The sequence below is a fragment of the Larus michahellis genome, chromosome 1, assembly GCF_964199755.1.
Source record: "Larus michahellis chromosome 1, bLarMic1.1, whole genome shotgun sequence".
Taxonomy (NCBI): Eukaryota; Metazoa; Chordata; class Aves; order Charadriiformes; family Laridae; genus Larus; species Larus michahellis.
The window spans coordinates 87,681,304-87,698,894 of NC_133896.1; the positions used below are offsets into that span (position 1 = coordinate 87,681,304).

At 52.6% G+C, this 17,591-nt stretch overlaps 1 protein-coding gene across 2 annotated transcripts in view; it reads left to right on the forward strand.

Moving 5' to 3' along the window:
- The first annotated feature begins 6,185 nt into the window (after positions 1-6,185).
- WNT7B (Wnt family member 7B) overlaps positions 6,186-17,591 on the forward strand; it is a 98,774-nt gene continuing 87,368 nt past the window's right edge. Inside the window, exon 1 of one of the 2 annotated variants that reach the window (XM_074590384.1) lies at positions 6,186-6,335. In XM_074590384.1, the coding sequence (XP_074446485.1) occupies positions 6,265-6,335 (71 nt within the window). In that variant the 5' untranslated portion in view covers positions 6,186-6,264. Of the gene's footprint in view, positions 6,336-11,991; positions 13,459-17,591 lie in introns of those variants that run through there. The other variant, XM_074590377.1, reaches the window with a different exon arrangement.

Below are 17,591 nucleotides of genomic sequence, written 5' to 3' on the forward strand. Positions count from 1 at the left end.
GAAAGTTTAGTTACTATCTAAGACCAAATCAAACCTTGACCTTGGTGCAAACCTTCTATTGCCATGAATGGGCACTGTCCTGGACATCTTGCCAGATGTATGCCCCAAAAGCATAAACAGCGTGACTAATCTGATAGCCTTCTATGATGGCATGACTGGATGGATAGATGAGGGGAGGGCAGTAGATGTTGTCTACCTTGACTTCAGCGAGGCGTTTGACACGGTCTCCCACAGCATCCTCATAGGGAAGCTTAGGAAGTGTGGGTTAGATGAATGGACAGTGGGGTGGATAGATAACTGGTTGAAAGACAGAGCTCAGAGGGTCGTGATTAGGGGCACAGAGTCTAGCTAGAGGTCAGCGACAAGAGGTGCTCCCCAGGGGTCAGTACTGGGCCCAGTCCTCTTCAATATATCCATCAATGACCTGGATGAAGGGATAGAGTGCACCCTCAGCAAGTTTGCTGATGACACAAAGCTGGGGGGGTGGCTGACACACCAGAAGGCTGTGCCGCTGTACAGAGAGACCTGGACAGGCTGGAGAGTTTTGGCGGAGAGGAACCTTATGAAATTCAACAAGGGCAAGTGTAGGATGCTGCAGCTGGGGAGGAATAACCCCATGCACCAGTGCAGGTTGGGGGCTGACCTGCTGGAGAGCAGCTCTGTGGAAAGAGACCTGGGAGTCCTGGTGGACAACAGGATGACCATGGGCCAGCAATGTGCCCTCGTGGCCAAGAAGGCCAATGGCATCCTGGGATGCATCAAGAAGAGTGTGGCAAGCAAGTCGAGGGAGGTCATCCTCCACCTCTACTCTGCCTTGGTGGGGCCACATCTGGAGTACTGTGTCCAGTTCTGGGCTCCCTGGTTCAAGGACAGGGAACTGCTGGAGAGGGTGCAGCAAAGGGCTACCAAGATGATTAGGGGACTGGAACACCTCTCTTATGAAGAAAGGCTGAGGGATTTGGGTCTCTTCAGTCTGGAAAAAGGACGACTGAGGGGGGGTCTTATCAACACTTGTAAATACTTAAAAGGTGGGTGTCAGGAGGATGGGGCCAAGTTCTTTTCAGTGGTGCCTGGCAACAGGACAAGAGGTAACGGGCACAAACTTGAGCATAGGAAGTTCCGCCTAAACATGAGGAGGAACTTCTCTACCCTGAGGGTGGCAGGGCACTGAAACAGGCTGCCCAGAGAAGTGGTGGAGTCTCCATCTCTGGAGACATTCAAAACCCGCCTGGACGCGTTCCTGTGCAACCTGCTCTAGGTGACCCTGCTCTGGCAGGGGGGTTGGACAAGATGATCTCCAGAGGTCCCTTCCAACCCTACAATTCTGTGATTCTGTAATTTGCCCACTTCCATCAAAAGAGTTCCATGCCCTTCTGCTGAATCAAACCTCAAAGACCAGGTGACTGAGAACAAGGCTGGGCATCAGAAACCCACTGAAGGATATCCTGAGTCTTAAGAAAAGCTCTAGAGGCAGAGAATGGGTTTGGTAGTATCTCAGAAAGAATGGACATCTTAGACCTAGGAAAGAGCTGGGTAAATGAGAGTCATTTAAGAAAAGACTGAATGTGCAAAGGCCTGATAACACGAATACAAAATATTAAAGACTGGTACTAAATATATGTGTATATATACTTAACAGACATTTGTAAAGAACACCGGTAAATTGTGTGTAAGATATGTACACTTCTTATTTTAATTTTTCTTCTTTCAGTTCTTTTTCTCTCTTTCTTTTTCAATGCCATATGCTCTGTATATTTTCCCTGAGGAACATTCTTGCGCTTTTATTTTCATAGTGTTAGATGGAGCCTTCATCTACAATTGCATGGAGCAACAGTGCCAGACAGTGGCTGGCTGGGATAAATGCAGCTGGATTTTCCCCGTAGTTAAGCCTTTGGGACCTGTAACAAGCATGCTAGTTACCTGTCATTGATTTGACCAGTACAGAAAGAAGAGAAAGGCATGTAAAGCAGCCCGTCGCAGAGGAATGATCCCTGTTGCCAACATTCCCCTGAAATTTCACGGGATTTGCTCTGATTTTGAACCCCACGCTTGGAAATAAGCTCTAGGGATGATGATGTGAGCTGTGACCAGCAGTTTAAAATTCCTTTACCCTTCGGCGCTGCTTACACTTCCATTTACAGTATTTACACGTACCTCCTCCTCATACTGTGAAGATTGCTCCTCCTGCTGGGACAGAGTCGTCTGCCAGTAAGGCCCTACAAGCCATAGTAGCCCAGGTCAGGCTAATAGCACCGTGGCCCTTTGTTGCACAGTATGGGTGATGTGCAGTCTGGAATAAAATGAGACCCATGCCTCGGCCAGTGAAACTCTTGCCTGTCATCCCCTCTTCTGAAGAGTCTGACACCTAAGTTCACAGCCTGACTGGTGACTTCTGGAGGTCACTTGGGTTCTCCTCCCTCAGTGCAGGAAAAGCCTCTCGGTTGAAAGCGTGGGGGTAAATGCACTTGTGACAGACTGTGAAAGCAGAAGTCCAATGGGCCTTTGAAATATTTTACCACAGGAGCCATTTTATCAAAAGGCTATTGGGAAGTATAGGGACCGGGCAGCAGTGGGGTACAGATGACCTTTCCTTCTGTGGGTTTAGAGGGGCGAATGTTAAGATTTGTCAGCAGAAGGTCAATGGTTGGAAAAACGAATTTTCAATTGACTGCATCACCTGCCACGCCAATTATTTTGCACGAGTAAGAAATAATGATTGTGCACTAGAAGAGCATTCAGCAAATGGTTTCAACTCACGTTTACCAATGCTTTTGTCTTTATGAATAGTGCTTTATTTTCTATAAGTCTTCTAGCATTACTAAAGGGGTACCTGTTTAAAGTAGTTCAACGAGCTTTACATATTTTGCCTATAAAGTAACTGAATTTCTGAATGCTAATGTAAGAATTACCTATTTTAATATTCTATAATTTTTTTCCTTAAATCACAGAATTATTAAGCTTCATGAGATCTTCTTATCCTCAGCCTAAGCTTTCAGCAATAGATAAACCAATATTTGAAGGAAAGAAAATCTGTCATTTTCCCCAGTCCATCATCTGCAAATCAATTAGCTGAAGATAACAGGGGAGTAAGGGTCAAAAATACAAACAGATTTTGCTCTGAAAATGATGCTATTTCCGAAGTTAGTTTAGACACAATCTAGTTTAGTTTCTGTTGATGAAAGTTCTTGGGTTTGCATGGAAACACAAAAAAAGGCCTGATAGGTCAAAGAAGCAAGCAGGATGAGCTAGCCTGATGGCTAGCACATAGTCATTGAGGAGATGAAGGTCATCTGAACTGCAGTTCTACTTCGACGGGTTTTGTGAGGATAAAACCCAAACCAACCTGTATAGGCAATCTTTAGAGGAGTAACATAGCAATTAACAGTTGCACTGCTGAGCGCCTCGCTCTCTCTTAACCTCCCCGGACCAGCAGAAGACTAATTCCTGTATACAAACCGGCACGGCTTCACAGCCAGCGGAAGCGTGCCCCTCCACGCTGGTTTTTCACACCCACGCCCGGCTTTGTGCGCGGGTGGGGATCCGCAGGGGACGGGGGGAAGCAGCCCACGGCCAACAGCCAGATTTTGCGCTCCCAAAGCCCACAGCGGCCGCGGCGGGGCCGGCCAGCTCGGCCCGGCCGGGAGGGCAGGGGCTGGGGAACTACGGCTTATCGTCCCACCGCAGCCCGGCGGGAACTACCTTCCGAGTCCCCGCAGCCGCCCCTCGCCCCGGCCCGGCGCCGCCGCCCGCCGCCCCTGGGTGGCGGTGTTACCCCGCGGGACGCGGCCGCGCCCGGCGTCCGGGACACCCCGGCCCAGCGCTCGGCGGCAGGGAGCCGCGCCGGCCTTGGTGGGGCCGGGGGCTGAAGCTCCCCGACGCGGCCCCGCCGCTGCCGCCGCCGCCGCCTCGGCCCCGCCACCGCCCCGCGGGCACGCCTCGGCCACCGCGCCTCCTCCCGCCCCGGGCGGCGCCCGCTCCGCGCCCCGCGGGTGTCCGGGGCTCTCGGGGAAGGGACACTCTTCCCCTTCAAAATGCTTCAAATACCGGCAAAAACACAGGGGGGAAAGTGGGCGGGGGGGAGGGGGTGTGTGCTGCGTCTTGAATTCCCTCTGGGCGTTGGTCGAGGGGTTTGGATGGCGGGTCTGGGTAAGGTTATGAGGCTCTCGGAGAAATGGTTTTGCAAAAGGGAAGCGTGGCCTCATCTTACCTAAAAATCCTCACAAAAAAAAAAAAAAAAAAAGACAAAGGGGGATGCAAAAATAAGTGATATTGGGTCAGGGAAAAAAGAGTAAAAGACTACATACAAGGGAAAACTCAACTTTTTAAAAGGACAAATTGGTCATAATTAAGTATTGGGAAAAATGTAGCAGAAGCGGTCTGGAGGAGGGCCGGCTGTCTGCAAGAGCCGGAGCGTTGATTATTAAAGAATAAAACGTGAGGAATGCGGGGGGAAAGGCAGAGCAAAACCGATCAGCAGGGAGAGATAGCGGAGGGCGGCGGTGGGGTGGGCAGGCTCGGCCGGCCGTCCGTCCGTCTGTCCCAGGGGGGACGCGGCGTGAGGCACCCCACAGCAGGGCCCGTCTCCGTCCCGCTTCGCTTCTGCTTCCCCTGCCCAGGGCCAGGCTTGGGATCTCGGGATCTCCGCGCCATGACCCAAGGAGACCCCGTTCTCGGGAGCTGGGCGGGTGATGGCAAGGTGCGGGCAGCGCTGGCTGTGGGAGCCATCTAAAAATGACCCGCGATTTCACACTGCATCTCCTCAACCACGGCAGCCTGGCTGGGCTTTAAAAAGTCCTTTGTTTTCTCCGTCAGGATAGATACTTTACGATGAACTTCTGTGTTCAGCCTCTTTTGCTTGCTTGTCACTGCCTGCTTTCCTTTCAGCCTTTACTGGTGTGTGTTCAGCCGATTCTCTTCGAGAGATGCCTAGAGCTATCTATGTTTACTGTTACTACATGTATATAAATGTATGTGTATAAGCGGGCATAGGTGCACGGGTTTATCCCTATCTATATAACTTACCACAGCCCACAAACTTGTATTTGAGTGCTATTTAAGCGTGCATATGCATGCAGATATATGCCTCCAGACAGGCGCACATTATGTAGTAGACTGGAATAGATAATGCCACAGAATGCAGGAATAAACTGAGACGCTCAGAAAACGGCGAGAAAGAAAGAAAAGACAGAGACGGAAAGGAAGAAAAGACAGAAAGAAAAGGAAGCCGTGCTTCTCTGTTAGTGTCCGAACACAAAATGAGTTTTTGCCTCACTGATTAATCTCGCTACGACCAGCAAACTGAATATAATAAACTTGCGTTAAAAGCCAAGTATATCTGTTTCTTAAAGGAGGAAGAGTGTTTTCTTACTGTGGAAAATGATATTAAATTTAGTGACAGGCGTTTGTGTCTGGACACACACACATATCGCCTTTTAGGATATGGAGCTGTAAGCCAACAGGGGTTAACGCCTGCCTCTTTTTGATTAGAAAGAAGAGGGGGAAGGGGGAAAAAAAAAGAGAAAGGAGAAAAAAAAGAAGAAAAAAAAGAGTTAACAATCTCTTTTGCGAAGTCCATACATTGCAAATCGAGCCGCGTTACCATACTAGAGGAAATGAAAAAATGCTTCGGTTTGAGAGGACGAGTCCTTTATTTCCCTTATTGGATACGTTTCGTGTGTTTTCCCCAACGCTCCGGCTTAAGGACATGCCTTCTGAAACGCAAACACACGCATAACTCGCACACGCACATGCACACAGACAGATAAGATATGTATTAGATCCTGACACACACGGGGTGGGGGGAAGAGCAGGAGAGAGAGAGAGAGAGGAGAGAGAGAGAGAGAGAGAGAGAGAGAGAGAGAGAGAGAGAGATCCTCCTACCTGGAGCCATAGATTGCAAGATACGTAGTGTTACCTGGGGAAGTCAGAACAAGTAAAAACACATTGAACTTCAGGGCTCTATGAGGCAGTTGATCAAGATCAGTGCTTGCTCATTTTCTCCCTCAGACTGTCTGTCTTGGGATTTTTGTTTTATCGTTTTGAGCAGCTCTTTCTATTTTTTCCTCCCTCTTTAGCTTTAATATCGGAGCCGGTTTCGGTCACCATGGCTCTGGGAAGAGCTGCTTATCTGCACGGTGTTGATTTTTTACACTTCGGCCGGCTTTGCTCCTGGGTAGCTTCGGCAATGCTCTTGACTGGGATTTAATCGACAAGATCAGTTCGACTTTTTGTGCAATTTTTATGGCTCAGTCCATTTTCTAGATCATGCACAGAAACTTTCGGAAGTGGATTTTCTACGTGTTTCTATGCTTTGGAGTCATCTATGTCAAATTAGGGTAAGTCCTTGTGCACGATAAATCTCCTTTGGCTTTTGGGTCACGTTATTACAGACTTGTGAACAAAATGTTGCAAAAGGAAAAAAAGAGAAAAAAAGAAAGAAAGGAAAAAAAAAAAGAGGTGATTATTTCTCTCTGTCTCCCCGCTCTGCTCCCCCGGGGTGTCCCAGTGGTGGCAGCCCCCCGAAGACGTCCGCGTTTCCCCCGGTGCCGGTGCCGGTGCCGGGGCAGCGCGGCGGGGCGATGCCCGGCTGCGGAGCCGCCCAGCCGGGAGGGAGCCGGTCGCGAGTGATGACGGATCCTTTTATTTTGTACTGCTTAAGCGAACTTAAATATTATCTCTGGCGTACAGTACCCTCAGGAAAAAAAAAAAAAAAAGAAAAAAAAAAGCAGCCTGACAGAGTTAACTCAGCCGCTGCTGCTGGGACAATGGAGCTTAGGTATTAAAAAGGCGAAAGGGGCGGGAGGAGGGGAATCCCTGCTCTGAACCTGCACTCAGGGATTTGTTTTATGCAGGCCTAGACACAATTTGCGTTTCTATCCATCACACAGACGTGTTGAAATTAACTTGACAACTGGTCCGGCTACCTCCGCGCTGCAGCGCCCAGGAAGCCGGGCGGGCTCCGCCGACGGGACCGGCCCCGGGGGCCCGTAGGCCGGCGGGCAGCGGGGGCTCCCGGGAAGCCCGCCGTTTGCTCCTCGGTATTTGATCACCACGATCGAGATCACGCTGTTATTTTAGTTGCCAGGTTTCTCCCTCTCTCCCTCTGCCTCTCCCCCCCGTACCTGTATGCCCTTATTAATATTGCTCGTCGCAGTAGGCTGACTTGAGTTGAATTTCCACATTCCTGAGCCCCAGCCGAGTCCTTACCTGTCGAGCTACAAACTCTTTAAAGATCCTGTCTTTGCATAGCTGCGGGAGTTTTTTTTTTAAATGATCAAGAATGCATAAGGTGAGTTGCAATCCAAAAACGCTCGCTTGCCACCTTGAAATCAATAGAGGGAAGAGCGGGGGGGGTGGGGGGGTGGGGAGCCAAAGGGCAGCCCCCAAAGGCGGGAGACCGGGGGCAATTCCCCGGAGGGCCGGGCAGGCAGGCCGGCCGGCGGCACGGCGCAGCACCCCGTCCCGTTCCGTTCCGTTCCGTCCCGTCCCGGAGCGGGAGGGCAGCGGCGCAGGGAGAAGCTGGGAGCTGCCCGGCCCTGCCCGCCCGCCGGGACCTGCCGGGGCCCCGCCGCCCGCCCGTCCCGCCGCCGCTACCGCCGCGGGCGCTGCTCCGGGCACGATGCGCGGCGGGGACAGCCCCGTCCCCGCTGTCAGCAGCCCGGGCAGCGGCGGGGAGGAGGGGGCTGGCGGGGGAGGGGAGGGGAGGGAATCTGCCAGAGGGAGCACGCCAGACCTGAGGATTAAGGTTACAGGGGGAGGGGAAGGAGAGGGGGGGAAGAATTAAATTAGGCTCCTCAGTGATGAGAAGGGAAGCGCTGCCCCAGCAGGGTCGGTGCCCCCCACCGGGAGCTCCCCCTGCCCTCTCTCTCCCCAGCCGCGGGCAGCCAGGGCAGGGCTGCTGGCGAATGCCTTCCGGAGGGTCCCCAGCAGGTTGCTCGGCGGGCACCGGCCGGATTGCGTCCCTCCGCCTGCGTTTGCTTATTTTTTTATATTTTTTTTGGCACGGTTTCTCGGCCCGCCCCCGCAGCCGCAGGTGCCGCCGCGGGGGCCGGCGGAGCGCGCCGCTGCCCCGCGGGCGGCCCGCGGAGGATGCGCGGACGCCGAGAAGGCCCTCTGCGCTGCACCCCCTGCCCTGGCCCGCTGAGGAGCCCACGTCAAACCCCTGCCCCGACCAGCGCATATGCCCGGAGGTGGCCCCAAGTCCTGCCTGCTGGCGACAGGAGGGTGTATTCTGTGCTCTGACCTCTGCGGGGCTACATACCTGTGCCGCCCTTTGTCGTCGCTGTGGTCGGCAGCGACGGGCTCTGTCGTCCTCCAGGCTCAGGTTGACAGGGATTTTAGACGAAAAGTGAATTTAGGGAGGCTGCGTATCCATAAATGAAGCGATGGCGGGGGCACCCCGCCTGCTTCAATAACCGGAGGACTTCGTGCAACACATCCCTCACAGAGAGAGCGAGATGCAGGCGAGCCCAAAGAAAATGCTTTGCAAAATAAGGGTAATGATATTGCTATTCGCTTTCACTGCGGTTTTATTTTTAAAGGGAACAGAAGATTGGGCACATGTCAGTCGGGAAGGCAGATCTTTTTTCGAAATTGATTTGGGCTGTTTTAGAAGGGGATTCAGAGCAAAAATCACAAGAATGCTGTTGGATTGAGCCTGGAAGTAAAACTGAGTGGTCAGCAGGAGCAGTAAAAGCCCTTACAGAAACCCCATCAGATCCATCACCATGCCTGTAAGGCGATGAGGATACTTCACTTTCTCTGAACAATAGGAGAGAAATTTGCTCCGAGATCCAGGGCTACTTCTAGGCTAGGCATGTGGGATGCAATTATTTCCTCTTTCATCAGCCACTGGAACTACCATTTTGTTGAAACCATATCCTTTGAGTGTAATGATACCTTTTCTAGTGAGCTCTCTGCATAGAAAAGGGGGGGCAGATGAAGTGAGATAAAGCGTAGTTTGTCTTCCAGTGCATTAGGTTTATTTTGCAGCGCGAAGGAGAGCGCCATTGTCTCAGCGATGGCAAAGAGGTCAGACTTGGCAGGCTTTTTTTTTTTTTCTTTTTTCTTTGCTGTGGAGCACGTGTTCATGTCTTAATAAAACGTGCTAAAAGCTCCGCTCTCAGTGGCAAACAGGAGACCGAGAGGAGAGAAAATAAAGCAATACAGAAGTATTCACCCAGCTGTCCGGCGGGGCGGGGGGCGTTCCATGGGGTGACATGGCAGGGTACCAGAAAAAAGCCGCGATGTCCAGTCAGGAGGAGAAAGCAAGGTCCCGCTCCAGTAGTCCTCCCTCTCAGGGAATTCCCGTTGTTCCCATTTCTATTTCCTATCCCCGAGTTTGCCGGAGAGAGAGGCGTGAGGTGAAGCATCCCTTGATATTTCTGTCGATGACGTTTCCGTCCAGGCACCGAAGCGTAAAGCGCCTGCAGCCCTGCTGCTGACTCCGCATATCCCCTCGCGAAAAGAGATCACATCAAATATTGACCCCGGCTAGCAGCAGGATTGAAACAGAAATATTTCCTGCGAAGGTCGCAGAGCACTCGGCTCCAGTTTAATTAATAAATACGTCGGAAGTTAAAAATCACAGCTGTACCCCAGATGCAAATCACAGCGGATGCTCTGGGGATGTGACCTTCCTTCGGAAAGACGGGCAATGCCCGCATCAGGGTTCTGGGGGCAAACCCCACCCTTTTTTATCTTTTCTGGAGGGGAAAAAAGGGGTCAGCCGGGAGCAGCGACAAGAGGAGCGGAGAGGACCCCCTTCCCCCGCGGGGAAGATGCGGTCCGAGGGCTGCAGGCGGCGGGAGCTGGCGCTGCCCAAGGGAGCAACGAAAGGCGCCGGCATCCCGTCTGGGGGTGGCGGGGACCCTTCCTCCGTGCCCCAGCGGCAACGCCGAACGGAGCTGGGGGCTCACAGGGCTGCGGGCGTCGGGGGCCCCGGCCAATCCCGGGGAGGCCGGAGCACGCCGCTCCCTCTGGGGACTCCCGGGGGACGCTGAGGCGGGGAACGGGCCAGCCGACCCCGCTTCCCGCCCCGTCGGCGAAGCTCGCCTTGGCTTTGCGGCAAACGCCAAAGAAATCCCGCTCCCCTCACCCATCCCCGGGGCTGCCCTCGACGGCGGGCAGCACGTGGCAGCGCCGGGAGCCCCCGGGAGGAGACGAGCGGGATTTACGCTCGAAGACCCGGACGGTGCGGCTGCTCGGCGCCGTCCCCCGCGGCGGGACGACAGGTTCCCCCGGCCCCTCCACGGGCACCCTCCGTTTGTGCCGCTGCTGATGCTGCCGCCGCCACCCCTCGCCCTCCCCGCCAACCATACGTCCGCTTATTTTAAGCGACTCATCTTTTTCCCCCGCCTTCTTTCCCCTGGCACTAGACTTGAAGCTCGATGAGCTACAAAGAATTACGCTGTTCCGACCAGAAAGGAGTCCGGTGTGCTGGCCACCGGGCGTACCTTCAGAGCTCTCACCGGCTTCCGACGTGCTCTTGTGCCAGACACTCTCCAGGTTTGGGGTAAGAAAAGAAGCCGCAGCTGGGGATAGACAGATAAAAAGGAAAAACCAAAAAGGAAATACTTTATTCGTGCCTGCTCTGCTTCATGTGCCCGGCTGTGGTGTCGGCAACTATTTCGGTGCCGTTCTGCCCCTGTTTTGTCCAAAATACACGTGTTTGTGGAAGAAGCAACGACAGATCCTGAAATGCCCATATTAGGTGTTACTGACAATACCCCCTCCTCCAGTGTCATACCAGTTTATTGAAGGCAATATATTCGGCTTCAATCAACTAAACAAGTGCACTTCTCGATACCCCCGACTAACGTACGTACAGAAACTATTTGGAGGGAATTTAGCAGGTTATTCTTATCATCATCATTATTAATTTTCCGACGTAATAACCGGCCCGCCGTTTTAGAATAAAATTTAACTTTCCGAAAAGAAACGACACGGTTTTGTTTCTTTTATGCAAGTTTCCTCCTCCTACACAGCTAAGCTGTGGACAAAACCAGTTTCGATCCGAAAATTGTGGAGATTGGTAAACCATCTTCGTTTCACATGCACTGGGTCAAACTCTGCCAGCACCAGTTCGAAGTTTTCCAGCGCCAGCATTTACTTTTCATTTTTACAATTCGTCTTTCCCCCTCCCCCCCCTTTCCCCCCGGCACATCTTTAAAAGCAGATGCACGTTTAAAAATATATTCGAAGCCGTAAAAGTGCTAGAAATAAAACATGAAAAGTCTCTACCCGTTCCCCTAGTTCGTGTTCAGCACAGCTGCTCCAACCACAGCCTGCATGTCTGAGAGAGGGAACGGGCACTAGAGGAGATACACATCTATACGTCTGTCTATATCTATACATAAGCGCACACACACACCTACAGAAGTATAAATATGACCATTTTGGAATCTTAAAGAATTATAAATAAGAGGATTCTGGGATGCAAATAGTCGTTGAAAGGCTTAATCTTCTGCCTCTTGTTAATCGAGATTAGTGTTTCTCAAAAGGACGTTGACTATCCCAGCGTCTGGACTGAACTTGTAGATGAAAGTGGTTAAATGAAAACAAACCCCGAGAAGATTTTTATCGCATATTGGGCGGCAGACAACGTTTTTAACACCAATTCTGCAATTCCCATTCCATCTGAAGGAATATTTCGTTGTGTCACGGAGACAGCTGCACCCATGTGCCGGGACTGGTTAACTGGAGGAGGTGTTCCCAGGGTGTTTGGAAGAGCTCTTGGCCAAGAGAACTCCTTCAGTCATTAGGCAATTAACCTGAGACGAACATTTGCAAACCCTACGGACCGAGGAGACTTCGGAGCCTGGTTCTCTCTCGTTTCGGCTGCATTTGTGCTAAATTATCTGCGGTGCGCGTTTCTCTTTCGGTCTTCGTTCTGAAACCCTGACCTCGGCATCCGCAGCGCACGTCTTTCCACCATCTATCCCACCACTAAAAATTCTTTTTTTTTTCCCCCCCCTACGAAAAAAAAAAAAAGGACAAACGCCCAACGAGGCAAAGAGGAAGACTGACTATCTGCTGCACCGTTGGGGTTACACGGGACGAAGGGCTCCCGCCCGCCGGAGCTGGGAAGGGTCGAGCATCACCTCGCCCCGGAGCGCGGCGGTGCCGAGGGGCAGGAGCCGCCCGGCTCGGAGGAAAGGCAAGTGAGAAGCAACTAACCTGCCGGGAAACCTCCCTTCGGACTGGCGTCTTCTCAGGAAGGAGAGAGGGAGAGGGAAGAGAGGAGACGCCAGCTCTGCCTGCGGGAGCGGCAAGCCGGGAGCCGCCGGCAGCTGCTGCCGCCCCCCGCTCGCCCCCCTACAACCGGCTCTTTCGCACCAGTCCTCTCCCTCCCCTTCTCGCGCGAAATCCAATCTCGCCAGGAAGCTACGAGTGTGCAGGTCTCTATTTCTCACTCAGGCGAGCTACGACAACATATACGCCTTTTTGGGTTTTGGTGGGGTTTTTTTTTGTTGTTGTTCTTTTTTTTTTTGAAAGATCCCCTGAAACCGGAGCTTAATTTTCAACACCGGGGACAACAAGAGCCAAAGCCCTGCCGAGGCTGGAGGGACGGCGAAGCCCTTCGGGGGAACTGGGGCAGCCGCCCATAATAAAAGCAATTAACCGAGAGCGGAGCCGGGAGCTGCCAGCTCCTTCGGGATCCCTCCCAGGGCGAGCTGAAAGGGTGCCACGGCCGTCGCAGGGAGCCAGCCGCCCGCAGCCCGCCGAGCGCCGAGGGAGAGCTTTAAAAATGCCCCATGGAGCGGGTGAGGAGCGGTGGCGGAGCCAGGCGTAGGGAAAGGGCTCAGCCAGGGAGCGCGGATTCATTTGCAGCCCGGGCTAGATCAGTGTCTCTCCATTGTCATCCTCCCCTTTAAAAAAAAAAAAAAAAAAAAAAAGAGAGAGAGACAGAGGGAGAGAGAGAGAAAAAAGTAGGCGGATTGCAGTGACTGACTGCCCAATGGCAGCCCCGAGTCTCAGGAGAGTTAGAGAGAGAGGGGGAGAGAGAGAGAGAGAGGCACTTTCTGCCATCCAAATCCCTTAAACCATCCTCATTCCAACACGAGAACCCACTGTAACAACTTCCAACCACTGAGACATGACAGGCAGGAGCCCAGAGGCAGCAGCAGCAGCGAGAGCAGCAGCAGCAGCACATACTCTGCACAGGGAGCAGCATTAGGACCAGGGGAATACTAGACACAACAATACAAACAAACAAACAAACAAACAGACAAAGCCCCCCCAAGCCCAAGGGACTGGATTCCAACTCAGATTCAAGCCACAGCTGACACCAAAAAGGGTGGGGAATTACGACCAGGGGGGGCCAGGAAGGAATAACCAAGGAAGCGAACTCCAAGAGTGTAAACGGGATTCAGCCATGATCCTTTTTTCATCTCGCAGTGTGTTACTCTCAGTGTATTACCCTCAGATTTTCCTCATCCTTACCAGTGGGAGTTACCTGTAAGTGATCCAGATTTTTTTTTTTTTTTTTCAAAATACTGTTTGAAATGACCCCGCTAGCAGCTACCTAGGGGCAATGCGCAAAGCGAGCAGAGGGAGCCGGGAGAAGCCAGCACGGGCGGCAGCTCCGTGCAGTGCGTGGTGGTGAGGATGATGATGGTGGTGGTGGTGGCGGTGGTGGTGGCGGCGGCGGCGGAGGTGCTGTGCTGGTGGCGGTGCTGGCGCTGCTGCTCGGACCCTGCCCGGGGGAAGGTACACACCGCCAGGTAACTCCCGGGGCTGCCCCGCCGGCGGGGGCCGGGGCCCGGCGTGCCCGCAGCGGGGGCGGCGCACCTTGGAGGGCGGCGGGGCAAACGGGGCAACGGAGCGGCCGGCGTCTCCCCTGGGGACTCCGACCCCGACTCCTCCTCCTGCCAAACCGGAGATGGGCATCGCTTCGCGCTCGTCGGGGGAAGCGTGTTGTTTCTGCGCGGAGATCCCGAGGAGCCGTGGGCCGCTGCGGCCGGCGGCGAGCGCCCAGCCCCGCAGCTCGGGGCGAGCCCCCGGCGGCGGAGGCGCTTGCTAGCCGGCTGCTTTTGCTCCGGAGGGATCTCCAGTCCCGCAGTTAGAGCTGGCTCCAGGACCTTTTCCTTGTGAGGAAGGGGGTGGAGGTAGGGGTGGGGGAAATGAGAGTCGGTGGGTGGGACTGCAAGGAGTTTCGGTCTCTTTTTTTTTAATATCTATATCTGTATCTAACGTTGCGGTGGATAAGTCGCGGCTGGGTTAGTCCGTGCGGGATGCGGAGAGAGTGTCCGCCGCCGTGCTCCTGCAGGTCCCCCCGGCAGGTCTCTGTCCCCGCCGGGAGCAGCTTCAGGGTGCCGGGGGTGGCGGGCCGGGGGTCCCGGCGCCGGCCGAACGCCGTGCCGAGGGGATCCGGGCCCGGTCGGGGCTGCACGCCGGAGCCCGGGGGGCGGGGGGGCCGCTGGGAAGCTGTCAAGGGCTTCTGCTCGCCCGCGCTCCGGGCGAGACCTGACCGCGCTTTGGGGCAGCCGTGGGGAGGGGAGGGCGCTGGGGGCGGCAGGTCCCCCGGCCGGTGGAGCCGGTTTAAAGTCTGGACCCTTCTCCCTCCCTCGAGTATCCCGCCAGCCCCGCCGTGCCGAGACACTGGGATCGGGCCCGGGGGAGCTCCGGGAAGCGCAGCCGGCGGTTGGGGTCCGGCCCGGGGGACGGCGGCAGAGGGGCTCCCCTCGTCTCGGTCTGTGATGGGGAACACCCGCCTCGGTATCCCCGGCCTCGCATGCACCTCGGCGGCGGGGGCCGGGCGGATTTCCCTTCTCCCCCACCCCCGTACCAAGCTCGGACCTTTTCGCACCCCGGCGGGTGCAAAATTTGAGCTCCTACCCCTGAAGTGTATGTGGATTTATGTATCTATGCCTCTTAATATTTTTTTTTCCTCTGTCTGCCTGCGCGGGAGCACATGCATATAAGAGAGCACGTGTGCGTGTGTTCCTCTGTGTGTGTGTGTGTGTGTGTGTGTGTGTGTGTGTATTTTCTGTGGGCTATGGAAAAATATAACCCACCGCTATGGAAGAAAAGTAGGAATAAACACACCCATAAAAAGAAACTAAACGCCTATTTTTACATTCTTAATTCTTAATGAAATGCACATGCCTTGGCTACCGATATTTAAAGGCGCTTGATTTATGGAAGCAAGTTAGGTTTAATTCGGTTGGATGCTATTGATTAAACCAAATAGACAGAGCTGCCTGTTTCTTTTCACAGGCGGGATAAGTCTGCTGGTAGGTGACCAATAGCTTGTAAAAAAAATTGCAGTGCTATCTTTTTTTTTTGTAAAAAAACCGGGAGAAAGGAGTCGTAATAAATAAATAAATACACCCTTTTAATATAAGCGTAGCCATATTTTTCTCAAAACCGTAGGAAATTACTATCCTACAAAGTTTTCCTTCTATAAATAGTTCAAATCTTGAAACAAAAGTTTTAAACCGCACACCAGATGCTGGGATGCTAGCGGTTTCCCTTGCTGTGTGACATAATTATAAGGTCCGAAAGCAAAAGCTATAGAAGTATAATAATAATACTAAGGCGACTGCTGAGGGGAAATACAAGGGAAGCAATGCCTGCTTTATTTAGAGCGAACTGCTTGGGGATCTTTTGAGCGCTGCCCCCGCGACAATGAGAAGTTGTTGCGGATAAATAATGCTCCCTCGCCTTTCCCTGTGCCATCCCCAGTTCATCCCCTCAGCGGCAGGTCACTCGGAGCTGGACCCGCGGAGCCGGAGCCGAGGTGGCTATTGCAGTCCAGCAGAGCAGAAGGGAAAGGGATCAGGAGGTGAAACCCAACAAAGCGGAGCCCCCAAGCAACGCGCACCTCCCTCCATCCATCACTCCGGAGGGACGGAGCCGGCTGCCTCCCCGGGGAGAGAGCAGCGCCACCGGGGCCAGCGGGGAGAGGCTGCCTGCCCCCCCCCTCCCTCCGCTGGGCCACCCCCGACTCCCCGCCAGCCCCCCGGGTCGCCCCCGACCCCTGGGTGTCTCAGCTGTGTCCCCAGTAAGTGTCCCCCCCCGGGCTCTTCGCCCCCGGCAAGCGGGGAGCAGCGGCGGGGAGAGCCGGGCACGCTGCGATGCTTCGCCTCGCTCCCTTTTGGAAGTTAAAAGAAAGAGGAGTTATTTCAGTGCTTAATGGATAGTAGCCTAGAAAACTTGTGGTGTTTATCTTGTGGGTAAATATACTCCTCTGGCTTACTAATGGTAGCTTTTGAAGATTAAAGCATAGTAGAGCCTGTTCGAGCATTATCTTCTGGTGTCTGTTTCTGCTACCCTTGCTCTCTGGAGGGGAGGATGCTTCCCGAGCTGCTATTTACTGAGCTACATGGACTGTCAATGGTTATGTTAATTTTGCCCGAGATCTCTATCATCCTTTGGCTATGGGAACAACTCCATGGGCTCGGAGTTGCTGGTTCTTGAGGCATACAGAGGATCCTTTGGCAGTATGTAGCAGTGGGTGAGCTAAACCGAGTGTCCCTGCTCCCTCTCTCTTGGCGCGTGTGAGTTGGGGCAGGAGAAGGGAGGGGGGCACGATGCCGCTCGGTTATTCTGCTAGAGAAGCTGTAAAGCAAAAATCCCATAATGAGGAAACAGGATTTTCAAAATGAAAATGGCAATGATGAAATGAAATTTCATTTTCAGAATGAAAGAGGCACGGGGGCCTCAGTGTTTTATGTGCACTAGCTGGGAAGAAAGTGAACTTATAGTAGAATACATCCAAAATTACTCTAAAGAACCTACTCCTTTATAAAATTGATTTCTGTATTGTAAATATGCTGTCTGATAAAGTAATCTTCTTCGGCGTGCTTGCCTACTAACCTTTGGCCCTCTGAAACACTGTAAACATTTTTTACAACCAGAAGCGTGTAATGACTGACTTTTCAAAAAAGAAAATCGACTGCAGCTAGAATAGCTGGTAGTGTGATGATTGATGCATTTTAATGCTCTGGACAGAATTTGGTAATCCAATTACATATTTAAAGTATAAAACTGACATTTAATAATATCTATGTAATTAGTATAAATGTCTAAAAAACAGGATTATATATAATACTTTCTGGCACCATTTCTTGCAGTGCATGTTTGAGTGCGCATGTGTCTGTACGCACACACATTTAGCTTATTCTGAAGAAGATGGTGCTAATCTAACTTTCCATTTGCGTACTCCTTTCACTGTTCATCTTTAGGGTTGGATGCGCTCACCAGCAATGTGAGAGTCGTTTCTTAAGAAGCTTATTTCGGGGATTATCTGCTGGTACACAGACAGAGTTAATTCAGTTATTTGCTGTAAAGTGATTGTGAATAACTCGTAAGAGAGAGTGTGTGTATGTAGTAACAGCAGCATAAATCTTCAAAGCAACTACGTATTCTAACAGTGTAATACAGCAAATAATTTATATTAGCGAATAGATATTACTGGCTGGTTAGGAAATGTAGAGGAAGAAAAATCCTTTGCACATTTTGCATCTGTTCTGCTGATGCTCTCATGTCCTTACAATTCCACATCCCTTACAACAGGGCTTCTCCACACTGGTGGGAAGCGAGTTAGAAGGAACGCATATTTTTCATATGCTTACAGGAAAATACTC